This window comes from Plectropomus leopardus, chromosome 1 (genome assembly GCF_008729295.1).
Source record: "Plectropomus leopardus isolate mb chromosome 1, YSFRI_Pleo_2.0, whole genome shotgun sequence".
NCBI classification, from domain to species: Eukaryota; Metazoa; Chordata; class Actinopteri; order Perciformes; family Serranidae; genus Plectropomus; species Plectropomus leopardus.
The window spans coordinates 39,849,480-39,870,060 of record NC_056463.1 but is presented as its reverse complement, the minus strand read 5'-3'; the positions used below and the strand labels follow the sequence as shown (position 1 = coordinate 39,870,060).

Here is a 20,581-nt window from a genome sequence, read left to right as displayed (position 1 = left end):
TGATGATTTAATCTTAACTCAAGCTTCACAAGCTGTTTGTGGAGCTTCAGGCCTCAAGTTTAGTTTGTTTTGTCAACCTGTTTTTTTTTTAAAGACAAGAATGAACTTTGGGACAAATAAACTGAGAGCAGAACTGAGATCCAGATAAAGCTAGGCTTTTAAAAGCTAGGGAAAAACTACATTTATAATTAGAATCATTACATATTTAAAATTACCTTACAAAACTATTTTAATGTTATAAGCACTTCTTCCAGGTGATTTCAGTGTTTTAACTTGGTAAGAAATGTTCCACAAGTTGTGAGAATATATTATATTTAGATTTTTTTTCAAAGAATGCTAGGGTAAAGCATTATTTAATGGATAATTATCATAATTACATAATTTGGATTATGTTATTATAATTTTTAAGCACTTTTCCATATAATTTTCATTTTCTATTTTTTCTTCTTCTTAATAATAATAATAATGATAATATTTGTATTATTATTATTATTATTATTATTATTATTATTAATATTCTTATTATTATTATCTTACGGCGATTCGTCACCACATTTCTTCTCCTACACCTTGCATGACTTTCTGGGTCATATCTTATTTTGTTGCTCTTTGCCTTCTCCCTATGTTTTAGAAGAAAATCAAGCCAATTTGTGGTTCCAGAAGGTTAAACAATTTCTCATCTCACTATGAACTTTCCATATCCCACTTTATAACGTCCCTTGACGGTCCGCAGACCACAGTTTGGGAATCTGCTCCTCCTTGTGCACGCGGCGGTCAGCAGGCGGCGCTGCGGTGCAGTGTGTCCGCCTGCAGGCTGCACCGCTGCTGCGCTCTGCGCGTTTCTGTTTCCTGAAACGAATAGTTGAGGATTAGGAAGAACACACCCAGTGACATCAGTGAGGTTTGAAGAAGGAGAAAAAAGTCTCAGTGTGCAGAGGAGGAACAAGAGGGCCGACAGGTCCTGCCCGGGTTGCTATTGCTCTTCACGGCTGTATTTGGCGCTCCGGAGAGTTTGGGAGGCAAACTGTCTGAAGTGAGCGTAAAACTTTTGGCTGCAGCGAACCGCGGAGCGCAGAGAGACGCGTTTCTCACCAGAGGAGGAGGATGTCAACTTCTGACGAGGCAGACGGGCTCCGGCCGAGATATGGCTGTAAGTTCACCCTCTGAGTGCTCACCTTGATGCAGGCAGAAGGCTTCTATAACCCCGCACCACCTCCTGCTCTGCTCCTGCTCTGCTCCTGTTTCATGCAAACTGCCTCAAACTTCACCAAAGTCTCATTTCCTTTTAGAAAGCGCTCACAGTCCCATCGGACTGATTTCTGACAGCATGCTCACTGCTTAACTATCACTTCCGCGTTTTTACAAGAACGCAGGGCAGAGCAGGGCGGGAGGAGGCCTGCTGCTCCACTGCACCAAACTTTTCCACACACACATTAGTTTTTACACTCCAACTTCTGACCTACTTGTGTCCTATGGAGGAGCAAGTATTCAACACGTTAACTTAAAGTACACTGTAAAATACTCTGATACAAGTAAAAGACCGCACTGTAAATGTAACTCAAGTAAAACTAAGTATCATCAAGAACATGAGTTTAACCCTTTAAAACCTGAGCAAAGTGGCTTGATTTCTTTAAAAAAAAACATTGAAAGAAAGAATTGAGCAACAGAAGAAGAAATGACCCAAAATGAGCAAGACACTTGAAATAAATGAATATTTAAAAAAAAGACTAAAAAGCAAACAAACAACAAGGGAATGAGCAGGGGGAAGTTTTTTTTTTAAATTGTAATAATTCTGTAACCCAGTTTCAAATATTTAAATTAGATATTTTTTTCCATTAATCATTTTCCTTGGCTTTTTTGTTTTATTTTGTTTTGTTTTTTTAAAAAAATAATCTTCTAAATGTACTTATTTCTTGGGATTTCTGGGACAGTTATACGAAGTTGCTCATTGCCTTTTTTTCCACATATTTTGGAAAAAAAAATCCCACCAATGTGCCCAGGGTTCAAAGGGTTAAATACTTGTGAAAGGTGTCTGAAAGCAGCACACAAAAGTAATGTCACTCCAGGTTTCAAAGGGTTAAAGTATTGAAAGTACCCAATCCAGAAAAAATAGAATGAATAAATAGATATAAATCTTCAACATAAATTGGAAAATTTAAATTTCTCTAACAAACCACAGTCCGCTGCAACATCTTGTGTCAACGTCTCAAACAGAGGCAGCAGCCGAGGGGGGCGATGTGTCTCACTCTAAGATGCACAAGACCGCGGCAGCCCACAAACAGCCGGTAAAAAGCAGCCGACATTAGTGAAGGCATTTTCCTGCTGTGTCCCGTATGACAGGACAGCAACCCGCTGCAAATCTGCAGTTTCCCTACAATGTTAACAAGACTAGAGACCCCCCGTCTGGCTGAAACGTTAGTGAGGTTTGCTTAGGACGGCAAAGTACACTGTGTCTTTCTCCTTAGGAGGTAGAAGCAAACTTGCCAACCCTCCTGATTTTCCAAGGAAACCCCTGTGCTGGGGATGTAGAAACACTGAAAGCTGTTACTGATCCAGTTGTGTTGCATATTGCTAAAGATATGATACAAATAAATTCATGTATATATGTTTGTGAAATTACTGCAGCCGTCAGTGTTAAAGACAAGTTTGCAGCTTGCACGTTAACCCCAAAAGGGAAATTCAATTCACTATATTAACAGAAGGGAAATTTAGTTTGCCTTTAGTTATTACTGCTAAAATCAAAACCAAAACAAAACTTTTGAGTAATGTCTTTGTCATTTGCAGTTTGTTTTAAAGAATGATTAAAATGATTAAAATCGTAAATCGGGTTTGATGTGAAAAATTCAGTGATTTTATTTTTAGGCCATGTTGCCCAGCCCTATTTGTGAAGTAACAAAAGCTTTCAGATAAATGTAGTAAAGTAGTAAAAGTAGTAAAGTTCAATATTTTCCTCTAAAATGGAGTGGAGTAGAAGTATAAAGTGACACAAAAAGAACAGACTCAACTGAGGTACAAGTACGTCAAGTTTGTGCTTAAGTATAGTAAATGAGTAAATGTACACAGTAACATTGCACCACTGCTTGTGCCAAATATCAAAGACAGGGCAGAATATTCCAAATGTACAAGTTCTGTAAAATTTTTGTGTTTCATAGATATACAGTTACCTGAAAATCCCTGCCCATGGGTTTCTTCAAAAATGAATTGCTAAATCAGTTGAAAGCAAGTGTGAATTAGTTGTGAGTTTGTCCTTCATGTGATTGCACAACTTTCTACCGCTTTATCGAGCAAATATGGCCAACAAGAAGTACTTTGCTTGGCTGGCATGTTCTAGTATTTAATTTTGGATTCATATCAGTGGTGCAACTAGCTGAGGAGGACCTGGATGGTGTTTTTACATCGTACACTCTGTTTTTTGTTGTAATCAGGATTTACCTGTTGTTGGGGTTTCCTGTGATCCCGGTCTGTCCCTCCTCAGAGGTGACAGGAGGCTCACTGGGGCCTCTTTGTACTGCTGCTCACCCCCCTCCCCCCTCTGCAGACGTTTGTGCCGGGAACATTTCTCTGCAGGCAGAATCTCGGCTCCACTCAGTGAAATCTCACGGGAATCGCCCCATTTAACCTCCCGAGCATTGTTGTTTGTTTTTGGTGTATGAATAAGCATGCCATTTACAGACAAAGGCATGCCCTCATCATACAGTCCGACAGCCCCGAGCCACATTGAGCTCATGTGTTAACTGGCTGCACAGATGACGTATGGCTGAGGCTGCTTTCCTCTGCACAACACCTCAGTGTTTGAAGAGCCAGGGAGCTGGATGGAAACATTGTCCTGGATATGCAGCCAGGAACAAGTTCAAAACAGCCATTTGTCCATAAAATGTAAAGAATAAAACAACTTTCTTTAAAATTCTTTCTGCTCCTTAGGTGTATAGTCAGCAAGATATCCTGTCATATTGCTCAACAAGTCATTACATTCCGTCCCAGCTCATGGGGAACATTCCCACAACATAGGCTAACATTACCTACAAGTTGCAATAATGTTTTAAAGGAAACATTTTAAACTAATGTTAAAAAAAACATTTTAAGGACGTTCATCATTTTAAATAATGTTCCTCTAAGGTTAAATGCTGACTAATGTTTTAACTGCAACATTCTGAGGATGTTATAAAATGTATTTAATGTATTTTAATTTATAAAACGGTCCCACAATGTTACATGTGAACAAAGAAAGAACATTTTCAAAGCAAAGTTCAGAACATGTCATTGAGGCCTGCAATTACACATCTTTTAAAATGAAAACGGAATGTGATGTGTTAACAATAAAAACACAATTTTTGATGTTTATAGAGAATGTTACCCTAACTTTAAGGAGAACATGCTGGGAACTGAAAGAAAATTTGCAGCTGCATATGTTACTAAAACATTGCATTGGTTGCATTGTACCATTCTCAGAATGTTTTTAGAACAAAAAATTGCTAGCAGGGAACCTGCTGTTTGACAGTGGTTTTGTGTCTGTTTTGGGCTTCAGCCGTCCTGGATGGCGTGGAGCGGCTCACAGCGGAGGAGATGGACGAGCGGCGGCAGCAGAACATGGCCTATGAGTACCTGTGTCACCTGGAGGAAGCCAAAAGGTAAGAGCTGGATGACGGTTTACCTGCGAGCTGTCTGCAATGACGCCACCTCTGATTCTTGTCACACACTGTCTCTCACCCTGCACTGTAAATAATTTCACCGTAAAACAAAGAGCTGGCAGCACAGACACCAGCAATATACAGTCATTTTACAGTCCTCATAATGTGAAATGAATCTACAACCTATTGCTGCAAAAACAGAGATACATTATACATCTGTATTTCTACAGTATACAGTAAAATACTGGCAGCTCACACACCAGCAGTACACTGTTATATTACAGTATCCAAACTGTTTGTTTTCACAGTTTATTATTGTAAAAATGAAACGCACCATATTTCTGTGTCAGCCACAGGGCTAAATGTGAAAATATTCCAGTAGGCTAATGCTCTGTTTTACTGCTGCCTCCCTCTGCTAATGCCGCCTCTTTGTGATTCATTACTGGGTTAACGAGAATGTCGTTCCTCAGTTGCAGACTATTATATCAATGTTACTGAAATAAACTGACAAAAAAACGCCCATAAATGGGCTAATTGAGATATTTAAATCTCCTCTATGATAAATGACATTTTAAATGTAGCTAGACAGCTTGTTGAGCATCAGTTTGATATCAAAGATTCTTAGCAATATGAACAAGATACTGGCAAAAAAAATGTAATTACAGTCTAATTTATAGACCCATCAATGTTGATGGAGCAGGTCTTGTTGATGTGTGTCCTCCAAATTTTTGTGTATAATGACATTGTTACAGTAGTCTTCCTTGGATAATCTTCTATGTGATGTCACATAACAGTAAATTAATTTTCTGTAGCTGTGGATGTAACATAGCTCTAATATGATGTGTGACAGTGTTTTGTTTGCTGTCACATATGTTTGGTTATTTTCTCCATGGGTTCATCTTGTAGGTCAGTCAGCTGAAATGATGTTTGAAAATAGTTTCAATCAGTTTGAATCTGATATATTTGGCAAGTGAGGAGAGAAAAACAGAAATCTTTATTGTAGGTCTTTAAAAAGTCAAGCAAAAGTTGAAAATGTGTGGAAATGCCACAGAAAGATATGGAGCTTCATTTAGGGCTGCATCAAATCAATTATTTAATGCTCAATCAATCTGCTGCTTGGTTTCTGTCATTAGTGTCCGTAAAATGTCAGAAAAAAGTGAAAAACCTTCTGAAGAGAAGTCTTCAAATAGCTCAGAATCTCAAACCCGAGTAAAATCAGTTTTATTATTTGAAAAAAAGCAAAGAAAATAAATTCGTCAAGCACAGACAGTCTCAGAGATGTATCAACTCCAGGTCTACATCTTCATCCGCTGCTCCACCAGCTGTTTAATCGACTGATTACTTCATTCAGTCCAGTGGACATTATTTGGTCTGTTTGATCTCCACTCACTCACATCAGTATAAGGGATGACAACAAATAACTGATGTTTGATTAATTGATCATTAAGAATTTAATCAAATATGTGAAATTTAATAGATCAACTCATAGGCTATTAAAGGCTGTCCGAATATATGCAAAATGTAGCTGTGAGCTTTGACTGAGGATAAAACTAATTTAAAACCCCAAGGATTGATTTTTTTTTCAATAAACTTTTCAGTATTGCAAATAAAAAATAAACATTTGGTAACCTACAAAATAGATTAATTTTTCAGTCCATAAGATACATTTTGCTGCAATAAAAATGACTGAAGTGAGAAACTTTACTTTTAAAACTTAAAAGATAAAATAGAAACTGTCGTTTTCTTTTCCTTTGGGTACATAACAGTTAAAAAAAGGTTATAAATTGCAAAAAATGTCATTACGCATTATTGTAATACTCAGCATGTTGCCAAATGTTTAAAATTGCAGTAATTTTGTATAATGACTAAAGTGTTATGATAATACTGAGTCGTGGGGCGCCTAGTGATTCCCACCACAACCAAACACTGATCATATTAAAGTCATGATGTGACTGATCCACATCAAATATGATTTCTTTCTGTGTTTCCATTATCACTTCCATCCATCTAGTCACAGGAGGCATTTTGTAAATTAAGTCAGGGTGTTTGCAAAAAACTGAAATAATGCAGTTCATAGATGTGAAGATAAAATAAAAAAGTTTCTGAAATTTTCTAGACAACAGAATATAATAAGGCAAACATGAAAAAGTTAGTAAGTAAGTAGACATCGGTGAGACATGTAACAGTAGATGTTCAGGTTTAGAGAATTATTATGCAACATAAGTATATATTGAACACACTTTGGCCACTTCTCATCTGACATTTCAGACAGAGAATTCAAGAAGAAGTAGTTGAGGTCTGTTACTCAGTACACACGTGTGTGTGTGTGTGTGTGTGTGTCTGTGTGTGTGTGTGTGTGTGTGTCTGTGTGTGTGTTGGTGTCTGCGTCTGCCCGAGCGTGTCACAGCAGGTGTATGTTTGCTTACAGTGATTCTGGAGTCGACCCCGCTGTGGGCCTGCAGGTTCAAAAGAGGAACGATTGTGCGAGACAGGAAGTGACTCATTCTCTGTTGATTTTAGTATTTCCCACTGTTGCCACAGAAACCCACAGTTGTCATAGCAACAGGTTCCGGTATGACTGCCACAATTATGAGTGCTCTTAGTGCTCGTATGCATGACTTGGCACTGTATCGATATTATAGTGATATTGTGATATGAGACAACATATGCTGTTAGATTTTTCAAGATGGTGATATGATGATGTCTTTTCCTGGTTTTAAAGGCCGCAATACAGTAAAGTGATGTCACGTTCTGAATTAACCAGACTCTTTTAGCTGTTGTATTTTTTGCCTTTAACCACTTCGTCATGGTATGCACATTACTGCTGATTTTTTAATCAAAATTGTCTTTGTGTTAATATTTAGTAAAAGCCCCAATAGTCATTCCTACAGTATCAATGTAGTATCAATATTGAGGTATTTGGTCAAAAATATTGTGATATTTCATTTTCTTCATATCTTCAAGTCCTAGTTTTGGGCTTTTTTGTATTCCTACGTTTCACCTGTGTTGTCATCGTCCCTCTGTGTGGGATCTTCAGGAAATTACTGAAATTATTTCACTTGTCTGTTTCCAGTTTTCCTTCATCTGACATTTCTACTTCAGCTTGAGCTTTTCTTTGTTCCCAAAATGTCCCACAGCTTTTCATTTACACTGTGTGTGTAAATTGGTAGAGTTCACACCAAAACAAGAACAAAAATATCTATTTATTCTTTCCAGCCAACAAAAGATGACCTTAGTCAAAACTTGATTGACATGTCTTGTTGTCACTCTCTGTATCTGTTTAAAAACTAAACTAATGAAGAGAAATTCACAGGGTGCGTACGGTCATGAAAAACCTGGAAGAGTCATGGAATTTGAAACTAAAAAAAAAAAAAAAAGTCTTTGTAAACTAAATATAGCCTGAAAGTTTAGGGAAAAGTCGTGGAATTTTGTTTCACAAACCTGTATAATAACATGTGATGTATTCAAAGACCATCAGAAATTTGAAAATCAATGATAATCGCTTAAAAAAATATTTTAAATTCATTCATTGTCCGTAACCGCTTGTCCTCGTAAGGGTCGCGGGGGAGCTGGAGCTTGTCCAGCTGTCTTTGAGCAAGAGGCGGGGTGCACCCTGGACAGGTCACCAGACTATCGCAGGGCAAATATTTGACATGCCTCCCCTTTTTTGCACCACACTCTCCCCTCTTAAAAATCATGAATAGTCCCTAACTTCTATTTAATTTTGAGTTCTAATCCTGTTCTGAATTCATTATTTTTTTTAAATAATTTATATTTAGAAAAGCTATAATATTGTCACAAAAAAAGATCCGACAGGAGTATGGATGGTTGTTTCAGAGAATGTATGGTCTTTAAAATTTGCTTTAAAGTCATGGAAGAGTCCTGGGAATTTATTGTGTGTAAAGCATGTAAAGCACACTCACTTCCATGTTCATGGCTCTGCATTTCCCTCCTAAAGCCACAAAATCCCTACTGTCACACTGCAATATGACGGGCTTTCCCACCAGCCAGCCATACTTAAGTTTTGCATTTGGTCACACATATGATATAATTTCATCCCTGTGCACAAACACGACTAATGTCACTATGTTTTCACGGGCTTATGGCTGTGTTAGCTTCTGTTGACTAATAAGTAGGTGCGTGATAGTGTGTGTTTGAGACAGAAGATGAGCCACTGCATCTCCCTCCTCAGAAATCTGCCTCTGCTTGAATACGTTGTTAACTATACCCTCTGTGTGCTCTCAATGGAAGAATATTAGTGGTTTACATCGCTAGTTTTTAGTCTTTGAATGAATTTCCAGCACGGTAGTGCTGCTAACACTGATCCTTGATTTGTTTCGAACATTTGAAGCGAACTGATGGATGTGTTATTCAACACACTCAATCAGTCAGCGAAGGTGTTGCCAAATACAGAAACATTGAACAGCCAAGTACGTCAAGTCAGTCCTGTTCATTATTTGCTGCTGTGAGCCTCCTGATTGGCTGATTGGCTGAGGTCCTGGAGCTGCGTGTTGTCTCTGTGGGGCAGAGTTTCAGGTAGACTGAGCTCCATGGAGGGAAGACTGAGCCTGCAGGGGATCGCTGGGGGGAGGAATGCTGGGAGTGTATGCTGCTGCTGAGTGGTATGATGGGAATGCCTGTGACAGGTGCACAGAGCAGGGTGTGCGACGGCTGCTTTGTAGCTATGTCACTCCTCTGACACTACTACTGTCAGGTGTGTGTTTGAGCGTACACGGCCAGTTTATGGATTTGGTCACAGTCTAAACATCAGATCTGTCAGCAGAGATGCAAACTATGTGTTATCACTCTTATTTTCATGTTCCTATCAAACAGAGAGGAGCAGTGTTAGGCTGACACCGTCCGCTGTGCACAGGATCATGCCATATTTGAATGCTCAGTCACTTGCCTGTCTCTTTTAGATGTTTAAATGGATGTAGTGTGCTTGTTGCTGCATGCTAAGCTTGGCTTTAGGGCAGTGGCACTCAACTTATGGCCAGTGGGCCAAATCTTGCACCCAGTAGGGTGCTGGGTGGCACCCCATTTTCACAACAAAAATAAAGTGATTCACACTGGGAATTATTTTGGTACTTTTAGTGCATATAAAAGTACCAAAACAACATAAAACAGCATCACAATAGAGCTTGTTTTTTTTGCAAATAGTGCCAGTGGAGGATGATTGCAGCCATATATCAGTTTCAAAAAATATAATGGTTTGAAAGTTGACTGTTATCATACCGTGTACATGTACTTTTCTACAGTACTGAAAAAAAATGCACTCAGACAGTGATTCTTTCCTTTCCATCTCGACTGTCTTTTTATATATACTTACATTACAAAAATAATCTCAAGTATCACATATTCATTATTTAAATGTGTTCAAACAACAAATTCCTGTTTTTGATTCCTAATTGTAACTGATTATAATAATTATAATAATTTTGTGATACCATGATATCATGACATTTTCTGAGACGGTTATTATACTGTGAAAATCTCATACCGTTGCAACCCTACAGAGGTCCTTGCTAAGACTCTAATGTCCTAAAATGCTAGAAACATCCTAAAATCCCAGAAACATCCTAAAATCCTAGAAATGTGCTAAAATACTAAATATGTCCTAAAAGCCTTGAAACATCCTATAATCAGAGAGATGTGCTGAATTCCTTAAAAAGGTCCTAAAATCAAAGAAACGTACTAAAATCCTGGAAATGTCCTAAAATTCTAGAAACGTCCTAAAATTCTAGAAACGTCCTAAAATCCTGGAAGCATGCTGAAATCCTAGAAATGTCCTGAAATCAGAGAAACGTCTTGAAATCCTAGAAATGTGCTAAAATCTCAAGTATGTCCTGAAATCCTAGAAATATCCTAATAAATCTACCTTCTACCTTCTAATTGGAGAAACGTCTTCAAACCCTTGAAAGTCCTTAAATCCTAGAAACATGCTGAAATACTAGAAAAATGCTAAAATCCTGGCAACAGGCTAAAAACTAGAGAAACATCCTAAAATCCTAGAAATGTCCTTAAATCCAGACACATGTATGAGGCTGTGTGACTGGCATCTGGCCTCCTGTCATTTTGCAGAAATGGCCCTCAAGCAAAGAAAGTTGACTATCCCTGTTCTAGGGCGATAACTATGGCTGTTTCCTTTAGCGATTCATCTTTGATTATTTTTTTGGATTGCTCTATCATTTTGTTTATCCTGTGTCTTCAGATTGCAGGTTTTGTCTAATACACAAAGATATGAAACAGAATAAGTGGCAAATTCTCACATGAATAACACAGAAATCAGCATTTTTCTTTCTTGATCAATGACTCATCTATTATCAGGAATTGTCAACCAACTGATCATGTCAACATTACTGTTTCTTGCTGATGAGTTGCTGTTTCTTCTCTGCATTTCTTTCTCTATACATTCAGCTATCTTTTCTTCTGTCTCTCACTTGTTTGCTGGCTGCTCCAGTCTCTCTGGGAATGCAGTTGGACATGTTTTCCAAATGATACTCCTGTTTATTGATCTGTGCACATTCACTCCTCATCAAATCACAGTGCACCACAAACACTTTCAGGTAGGTTCACTGTAGATTTGCTGATGATGAATGACACATTACAACAGCATTTGAAGTCAGGGTGTCATAATCTGCTGCAGCAACCCTTTTACATGTCCTCCACATTCGTCTCTTCCTCATTTCCTGTCACCCTGTGCCAGATGCAGTCAAGTAAAGCTGGCTGTAAATCACTCACTCAGCACATGCTTTCAGCAGGTGACGTAGATCTTTTAATGGGGAGCAAAGTGGTTTTGATTCCATTGGTGAATCGGATTCCTCTCAGGTTTGACTGCAGGGTGAAAGTGAAGGGCGGGAGAGGAGGGAGTGTCCATGATGGTGCAGTGAAGTTAAACTGATATTTTAGTTTGGTATTGAACTGTTATTCTAAATCTGAGCAGATTCTTCAAACCTGCAATTACTGTTTTTCTTTGACATTTTTTTTGTTTGTTTATCTGTACCAGTGTTTCCCATAGAATGGCAGTGTATGTGTGGCAGTAGGTGACAAAGGGGTTGTCTCTTTTTTTTCATTCTGTGTCCTCTTTCAAAATTAGGAGTTTTTGTGAGGGTCCTTGAATGCAGCGCATGCAGAGCTCTCCATGACTTGTTTTTGTCCTCCGCAGCAGTTTGTCACTTGCTTTATGGATAATTGATCTGTCGATCCGTTCACAGCTGATCATTTCGCATGGATGAATGACAGGAGCAGCTGTTTGTAAGTAGAAGCAAACTTTTAGACCCAGCAGAATGACCGGTTATGTTTCACTTTCAGTGCGCCTGATGCTTTGGAGAGCTGTCACTGCCCGAAGTGCGCTATAAATAACTGAATGATATATTAGGTCTGGACAATATGGCCTAAAAATGAAATCTCCAATAATTTAGTAAACTGAATTTCCCTTTTGGGGTTAAAGTCCAAGCTGCAAACTTGTCTTTAACACTGACGGCTGCAGTAATTTCACAAAACATATTTACATGAATTAATTTGTATCCTATCTTTAACAAGCAGCACAACTGTATCAGTAACAGCTTTTAGTGTTTTTATATCACCTGCACTCCTCTATATTAGTTACATTAAGGGTTTAGAGAACAGCCCACCATCGCTCCAAGTTAGAGAATGGGGGAAATCAAAGCAAGGCAGCTGTGCTGGGGCACCAGGCCCCCAGATCACTAAATCTGCCCCTGATAACAAGGAGAGCAGCGTAGAACAGCTTGATGAGAGGTCTGTTACTGTGCTGCTCTCAGTCTGCTCTGATGGATCTATCCATCAGCCAGGTGTGATGTTTGTTTTTGTTAGGCCCACTTTTTGTCAGTTTTTTAAAATAGTAAAATTAATCACTTGGGCTCAGTTACTTTGGTTCAGACAGGAATGTGTGGCACGAGCTGCCTTCTGGTATCCAAATACGCACACACACCTGGCGGACAGTCTGTATTCAGACATGTTTCATAAAAATAAAACAATAACTATTTTTGTGCATTTTAGTATTTAAATCGTGAGAAATACGGGAGAGATGGGACGCCGGGAAGACACTAGGAGAGGGCAGGGAAAAACGGGGGGGTCCCTGGAAAGTCGGGAGGGTTGGCAAGTTTGCTTCTACCTCCTAAGGGGAAAGATAAAGTGTACTTTACCATCCTACACAAACCTCACTAACGTTTCGGCCTGGCGGGGGGTCTCTAGTCTCGTTAACATTGTAGGGAAACACTGCAGATTTGCAGCAGGTCGCTGTCCTGTCATAAGGGACACAGCAGGAAAATGCTTCCACTAATGTCGGCTGCTTTTTACTGGCTGTTTGTGGGATAACGCGGTCTTGTGCATCTCAGAGTGAGACACACTGTCCCCTTTGGCTGCTGCCTCTGTTTAACATGTTGAAACCCAAGTGGTTGTGTTGCTGCCTTTAGTTGCAACAGCCTTTAAATAAACTTTGCCGGACTGTGGTTTGTTCCAGATCTGATGCTCCAAAATGATCCAAATGAGTGACCAGGCTGTCTTTTGGGAACATATGGCGGAGGCGAAAATCAAGATTTTCATTTTTAAAAATAGCCCTGAACCACAAATTGGAATTAATTGATAAAATCAATTTATCGCCCTGCCCTACGATACATAAAAATATTCCAGTAGCACTCATAATAAACAGTCCAGCTCCAAAAATTTGTAGCCTCATTCCAACTGCACAAAAAATTGCTAACATCAGGCTTTTTAATGCAATGAGAATACATACAATTGGCATTCACACCCGGATCAAATCACTCTGCAGTCATCAACACCCGGATGAACAATTTTAGTAACTTCACCATTTTAACTGGGGGGGTGCAATGATGGGCCACCTCTTATTACCCTCTTTCTCCTCCTAAGCAGCTAAAACATTGAACCACATTAGTCTGCACTGAGTTTGAAAGAGAGACATACCAACGAAACAACACAGACACACTGCACACACACACTGCACACACACACACACACACACACACACACACACACACACACACAGGAGAGGCAGATTCGTGTGCTTGATGGTTTGTTCATAGGCAGTGGGAATGCAGTCAATCGCCTATAATTAGCAGGTTTGCCCGTGTTTGACAAACCAGCATGCACACGCTAATTTAAGTGGGAAAGGGGTATGTCACGGCAGATGTATATGGCAGCTCGCCACAAATAAATAAAAGTTTGGGAAAGCTTGTGTACTTTGGTGTTTTGTGCAAGTTAGTTGTTCTTTTCATAGTTTGGTCAGACAGGTTATAGACCTATGTGGGAAGAAGGCGACAAATGGTCTGACTTGGTTTGACTTTGCTTACATTCTCTGCCGTGGAGAATTGGAACAGTTATTTTGGGTGTGCCCACTCTCAGTTTCATGTGCTAATAGGGTTAAAATGGGTGGGCTGGGGGGAGTTGTTGCCTTACTGGACCTACTTGTTTCAGCATTTACTGGGTGATTAACTGCTGAATTAATTGCGATTTTGACAAAAGTGACTGGAAGGATGACCACAACTTTTAAAATTAGACCCAAGTGACAACAAACGGGACATTTATAACAATTTCAATCATTTTAATATAAAATGTTTGTTTGATCTATCAAAATTTAATCAAATTTACTCACTAAAATTGGCCTAAACATAGATATTAAAAAAACATACTTAAATGTAAAGGACATAAAATAATTAAGTAAAAATACAAATAAAATACTTGCATAGTAATTATTTGACACCCTCCAGTAAAAAAAAAAAAAAAAATATATGCAAAACTCAAATTCTATGTTTAGGCTTCTCTCCTTTGTGCCACCAACTGCAGTCACTCTGTAGCAGATCTTGTTCAGACAGAGCTGAACAATGTAAAGTAATCATGTAATGACAGCTTAAGGTAGTAAACCAACAGCAGTCACTCTATGTGTCAGATTCTGTCTCTGGGAGCTTCGATATGATCCTCTCTCCCAGTTCTCAGTTATCAGTGATGGCCCTGAGCTGCCGTCCTTATCCTTCCTCTGTCACTGTGCTGAGGAGAAACACACAACAGTTACTTATTTTCTGAGAGGGTGGTTCACATTCAGGTCTGGAGTTAAAGCAGCTTCTAATTAGTGTTTTGTGTAATTTCTTTGGATGACAGGGCTCCCTTTAAACATGCAATTTCACAAAAGTTTAAGGATTTTTAAAAACCTGACATCATGACTCTTGGTAGAACTTATGTTGATTTAGCACAAATGTACACACACACACACACACACACACACACACACACACACACACACACAGGGGTGGAGACAGTGAAGTGAACCATGTATAATGAAGATTACTGGAGCTGACAACAACCAAGGTCATTGCTGCAAGTTCAATAAAAACTTAGTGAGTATAAAGTCAAAACTTATCTATCAGAAAGTTCATCAAAAGTAAAGATTAATTAAGAGGAATAAGAATATACACGGAGAAAATGATACACTATGCCATCAGCAGCAATGTGCCCAAGCAACCAGATGAAATTTTCATCGTAGCTGGTTAATTTAATCAACTCATCAGGATCAAGGACAAACAATTCAATTATATTTTAAACTACTGCTACTGCTACTTAACTATGTATAAAAAATAACAAGTAAATCTACCTTGTACCTTATACCTTACATTATGTTTTACAAAAGCACAGCATGCTAGCAAGGCTCATAGTGAATTGTGCTAGAACAAACTGTTGAGCTGAGATGGCCACATATCTTGTACCAGTAGTGCAGACAGTCAGTTACTGCAGCAGCAGCGAAAGGAGCACAGAGGACAGGAGGAACGACTGACTGTAGGCGCGTTTCCAATAACCTGCAAAATTTGCAAATTGAAATTGCGAATATAAGATACGCCTAATGGAACCATACAAACATACATACATACATAAACTTTGAAAAAAAACTCCCAGTTATTGCAAAAAAGTTTTTACGCTTGCATGAGGTGGTATTTCAGGTATTTTTAAAGAGTCATGTTTTGCAAAACTGCAATGGAAACACTTTATTGGCTTTTCTAGGTCACCTGATGTTATGGCTACGTGCTTGTCAGTAGGACCTGGCTACCTCATGATGCAGCAGGAGCTACAAGAGCTGTTATTGCATCACATAACTCTTCAAAAGTTGAGTGGATCATCCAGAAGTTTTGAATCCACAATTCTTTGTGAAATTGTGGACTATCACCTCCCAGAAATCCCTCATACGTGGTCGATAAGACATATAAGGGACTTGCCTTTCCATTTTGGCTCCATAACACGCATACATTTCCTTGGATTGTAAATAATGATGGTGTAGTGCGGTGGCTGCAATAGAAATAAAGCTGCTAATGTTTTGAACATTCATGGCATGCTGCTTGGAATGTTATCGCCAGAGGAGAAGATGCAGAACATCACTCAGTGAAAACACAGTCATCTTGCAACTGTGTTTTATGACATTTCGAAAATGTCGCTTAAGTTTTGAGCAAATCTGTAATGGAAATCCACTTAGAGACTGATGTCTGTGTTTTAATCTTTCTAAACCTCACTCTCTATTCTGATGTGTGGATTAAGATTTATTTTGACCTATTTTTTTATGTTTCCAGTGAGATATTATTGAATGTATTATGACTTTGCAGATATAAAAAATGGCTGTTGCTGCTCTAGAAACAACAGAAACAGAAATTGCCTACAACTTGCTCCAAAGCTCACAAATGTGACATGTTAATATATGTTATAGTGAGTGAGTGAGTTATATGCGGGACTATTTCTTGGTCTTACTACATAGTTATTGCACAGAGGAAATCAGCTAGATACACAGTGTTTAATAATGACATACAGTGGTGCATGGAGGCGGAACTTTGAACTTTCTGTCACTTCACACACTCAAAAATAGGCAACAGGTGAGGTGTGACTTTTACAGTTTACATTTATCCTTTACAGAATTCGTAATTCAAATTTTTATTTGTAAGCTACAGTGCAAACTGATAGATACCTGGAAACACTCCTGTTACAATGCCTGTTTCCTTCCAGTATTTGACCTCAGACCTGCTCCCTGGGTCATGCTGTAACTGTGAAGTCTTTGTGGGCTCCTGTGGACCAGTTTGGTTTCAGAAATGCTTTGACTTGGTGTATTCACATCTGTGCACCCAAATACATCAAACCTGCATTGTAAAACTCACAGGCTTCTTCATGTCTTGAAAAATACTCAAGCACAGCTGCAGTATGATTGTTAAGAACCTGAATGCAGTCCATTGCTCAGTAGCTTTTTGGAAACAGTGGAAGCAATCAGTGTCAGTGGGGGGTCCCGGCTTGTTTATAAGGTCATCTGCAGTCTGGAAGAAACGAAAATAGCATCGTACTAAACAAAGATGGAGGAGGTGAAGATGCAGTAGCCGCTTTTACACAAAGATCGCACTTTAGGGCCGCAACAAAGTCCCCCCTCTCTACTGCCCCGGCACTTTTACACAGGACCAAATGATGGCGGCATCATTCCGCTCCAGTATGTGATGATCACTGCATCGTGGCATCCCGCGATCAAAAGAGCCATGACGGGCCTGACGTTGAACACATGAGCGTCTGCCTCTGGCGTGTATAACATATGCATTGGCAGCGCTTTATAAACAATAACAAAGGCATAACATGCCTGTCACAATAATTTACCTTCTCTGTGACATGGCAGCTGATCTCATCTGCTCGGAGGGTAATGAGTTCCTGAATGTCATTGTTTTCAGTTTGCAGACATTCACATCTGCTATTCTTCGTCTTTGTATTACCCACTATGCTAACAGCTGCTTTTTTCATCTCCTGCAGTGGGTCACACACATAAACATGTCATCAAAATGTTACACTGGTGTTGTCCAAGATCACGTCATTTTACATAGACAGAGTTTCCGGGCTGTTTCTGTGATCTGTGTTAATACAGAACGATGACACAGTATAACGGTGTGTCCAGGTGGCAGAGGACCTCCACAGCATGGAACGGGTACTCACACAGGCTGATGGGGTCAGTGGGGCAGCGGGTGGTGTGAGCATTTTTAAAACACACCTCATTGATGTCACATAAGGGGAATACAGTGATTTTGCTGACTCTGACCTCATTTGGGATAAAGTGAACAGAACAATGTGACAGTCTGAAGGTTTGTCAGGATAGCAGTCATGTACTAGTGATGGTTGTGAGTGTTGCCCAGCTACAGAGTTTACCTGTTGTTGGCAGTGTGTGTGTGTGTGTGTGTGTGTGTGTGTGTGTGTGTGTGTGTGTGTGTGTGTGTGTGTGTGTGTGTGTGTGTGTGTGTTTGTATGACAGCCAGGTCTGACAGCTGTGACATGCCGCCTCTAAAAAATGCACGTTGAAAGTTGACTAATGGATGATTTGTAAAAGTCCAAGTAACTGACACCAAAGAATGCTCAGCATTTTGACCAGACCAGACTTTCGCTGTCGGGACAAACAACTCAAATACCAGGGTGGCATTTTTATTGGGTTCGAGTTATGCTGATAGGTTTTCAATGTGTAGGTCCCCAATAACTTTTGTTTATGACAAATTGTAAAAACTTGAGCGCCAAATCATCTGCCCACTATCAAGTAAATCAAATGTGATAAATGATTATAATATGTGATAATCTGATAGAAACTGAATTTCAATGCATAATCTATTAAAAATGATATTGTATAAATTAAATGCTTCAACAATTTGAAAAATATGCTTATCCTCTGTCTTTCTGAGCTGACGTTTTTTTTCCTTTCCCAAAAAAATGGAATCTTGTCTTTTGTACAATATTATATATACATACCGGCAGAATGGCAGCTGCCAGTGAAAATGTATTTTTCCGTATTTTTCCTTGACAGTAAAACATCATTGGGTGGTTCATCCTTGATAGGAGTGAATACAGTTTCTCAATTTCATGATTGTGATGTAGCATTTTCAGGGAAGGAAAACAGGGCGTGTCCCCTGAAGGTGACGCGATGTCATGACTGACTACAGTATCTGCTGTCACAGCTGATGTTACGATGGCTGATTGCAGGAATGTTTATAAAAATATCCTTGTCTGGGTCCAGACCTTAGAATCCGCCCACTCCACTGAGTTAATGTTGACTGACCTTATTTGTCTTTTTTCTGCATACAGCCTAGTTTTATAATACAAAACACATCTTTCAAGCTTTGAAATTTGTGTTTAAGTTGTGACGTGTTAAAGGTAAATAAAACAAAACATTACAAATAAATGAAAACTTAAAAGAAATTACCCAGAAAAAAAGAAGAATAATATAATTGATGATGATGATGATGATGATGATGATGATGATGATGATGATGATGATGATGATGATAATAATAATATTAATAATATAAATAAGAAGAAAGGAAGGAAAGTCAGAAACAGGAAACAAACGAGGAAATGGCTGAAAATAGTGCTTGAAAATCATTATAATTCTTTAACAAAATAATATATACTCATGATAATTATAATCAAAATTTCGGTACATTTTCCCCAGCTTTTGTAAAAACAATCTTTTACATCTGCTAATTTCTTGCAATTTGCACGACTTTTCTTGCTAAGTTGCTTATTTCCTTTTTCCCCCCATGTTTTTGAACAAAATCAAACCAGTTTGCATAGGACTCAAACATTAAAATACTTTTGAAAAGCATCTGAATGTAGCACATAAAAGTTTAGTCTCTCTAAGTTTCAAGGGTTAATCTGTAGATGGAAAAGTCAGCTACTGTAATACAGCTGTAGGTTACCTTTTGCAGTGGACTCAGGTGGGTTACGTGAGATGAAAAGGCATTTCTGATCTTTTCTTTGTCATAAAATGTGAGTGTGTTAAAATGTGATGTAAATAAATAGGAGAAAGGAAAAAATTGAGCTAAGGAAGATTTTATGCACTTTTTACACCGAGCAGCTCTAAAAGTAGAGTCATGAAATCTGTTGGCCTTGAGAAGATCCCATGTATTTAAACTCCAGTGTGTAGGATTTGGGGGTGATATACTGGCAGAAATTGAGTATTATATAATAAGGCTGTTTTCTTTAGTGTATAATCAGCTGAAAATAAGAATCATTGTCTTCTCCTTACCTTAGAATAAGCCGTTTATATCTGCGAGCAGGTTCTCATTTATGGAGATCACCATGTTCCATCACCAAGTTTCTACTGTAGCCCACAATGGAAAAATCAAATACTGGCTCCAGATATGGCTATTTTCACATTTTTGTGTTGGCCATTGTTGTAAGGAGCTCAATTGCACCAGAGTTACACTAATTTGCAACATGTTTTATTCAAGTGTTTCTAGCAGTTTAGTGGATCTGTTTTGGAGAGGAAGCAACCTTTGTGGATAATTTGGCTTCTGGTGAAAACCTCCTGAACGTCAGGATCTAATGTTATCAAAAAAAAAAAAAATGTTAACAAAAACACTGTCTCCTCTTACATCACTTTTTTTTATAATCAGATGAGTATGCTGGACTGTGCAGAATTTCTATATTTGAATCTTTCCTAAAGAGAAGCTGTGTGTATGAAAAGAGGCCTGTGACAGATCGAGATCATCCATCACAGTTAACAGAGCGATCATCTCTGTTTTATTTTTAATCCCTCCTGCAGTGTCGAGTGTTGTCAGCCTGTTTCATCACTGCTCTGTTCTCTAAAACCTACCATAACAAACCATCCCTCAGAGATAATCCTTGTTGCTTTACAAACTTCACTGTCACATCCATGTCTGGTTTTGTGCTGTGTTGTCAGCCAGGCAGCAGAAGTTTGTCCTAAAAAATGAAAAGAAAAGAGAAAAAAAGGATTACTTGCTTTATGCATTGTATAATGACATGGGTGAGGGGATGAAGTCAGAGGATGTTGTAAAAGGCTTACAATTCTAAATCGGTGTTGTCGTTTTAAAATAAAATGTTAAAGTTGTGTGACAGCACATTTTTTGTGGTGTAAGACATCCTGATTTTCTTGCTACATCAGCTTGAAACTCCATCTTCTCACCGTT

At 38.7% G+C, this 20,581-nt stretch overlaps 1 protein-coding gene across 1 annotated transcript in view; it reads left to right on the top strand.

Moving 5' to 3' along the window:
* The first annotated feature begins 890 nt into the window (after positions 1-890).
* The window catches only part of iqgap1 (IQ motif containing GTPase activating protein 1), an 84,458-nt gene continuing 64,767 nt past the window's right edge, over positions 891-20,581 (top strand). The window contains exons 1-2 of the mRNA XM_042485164.1: positions 891-1,150; positions 4,526-4,628. Of these exons, the coding sequence (XP_042341098.1) occupies positions 1,105-1,150; positions 4,526-4,628 (149 nt within the window). The 5' untranslated portion in view covers positions 891-1,104. The remainder of the gene's footprint in view (positions 1,151-4,525; positions 4,629-20,581) is intronic.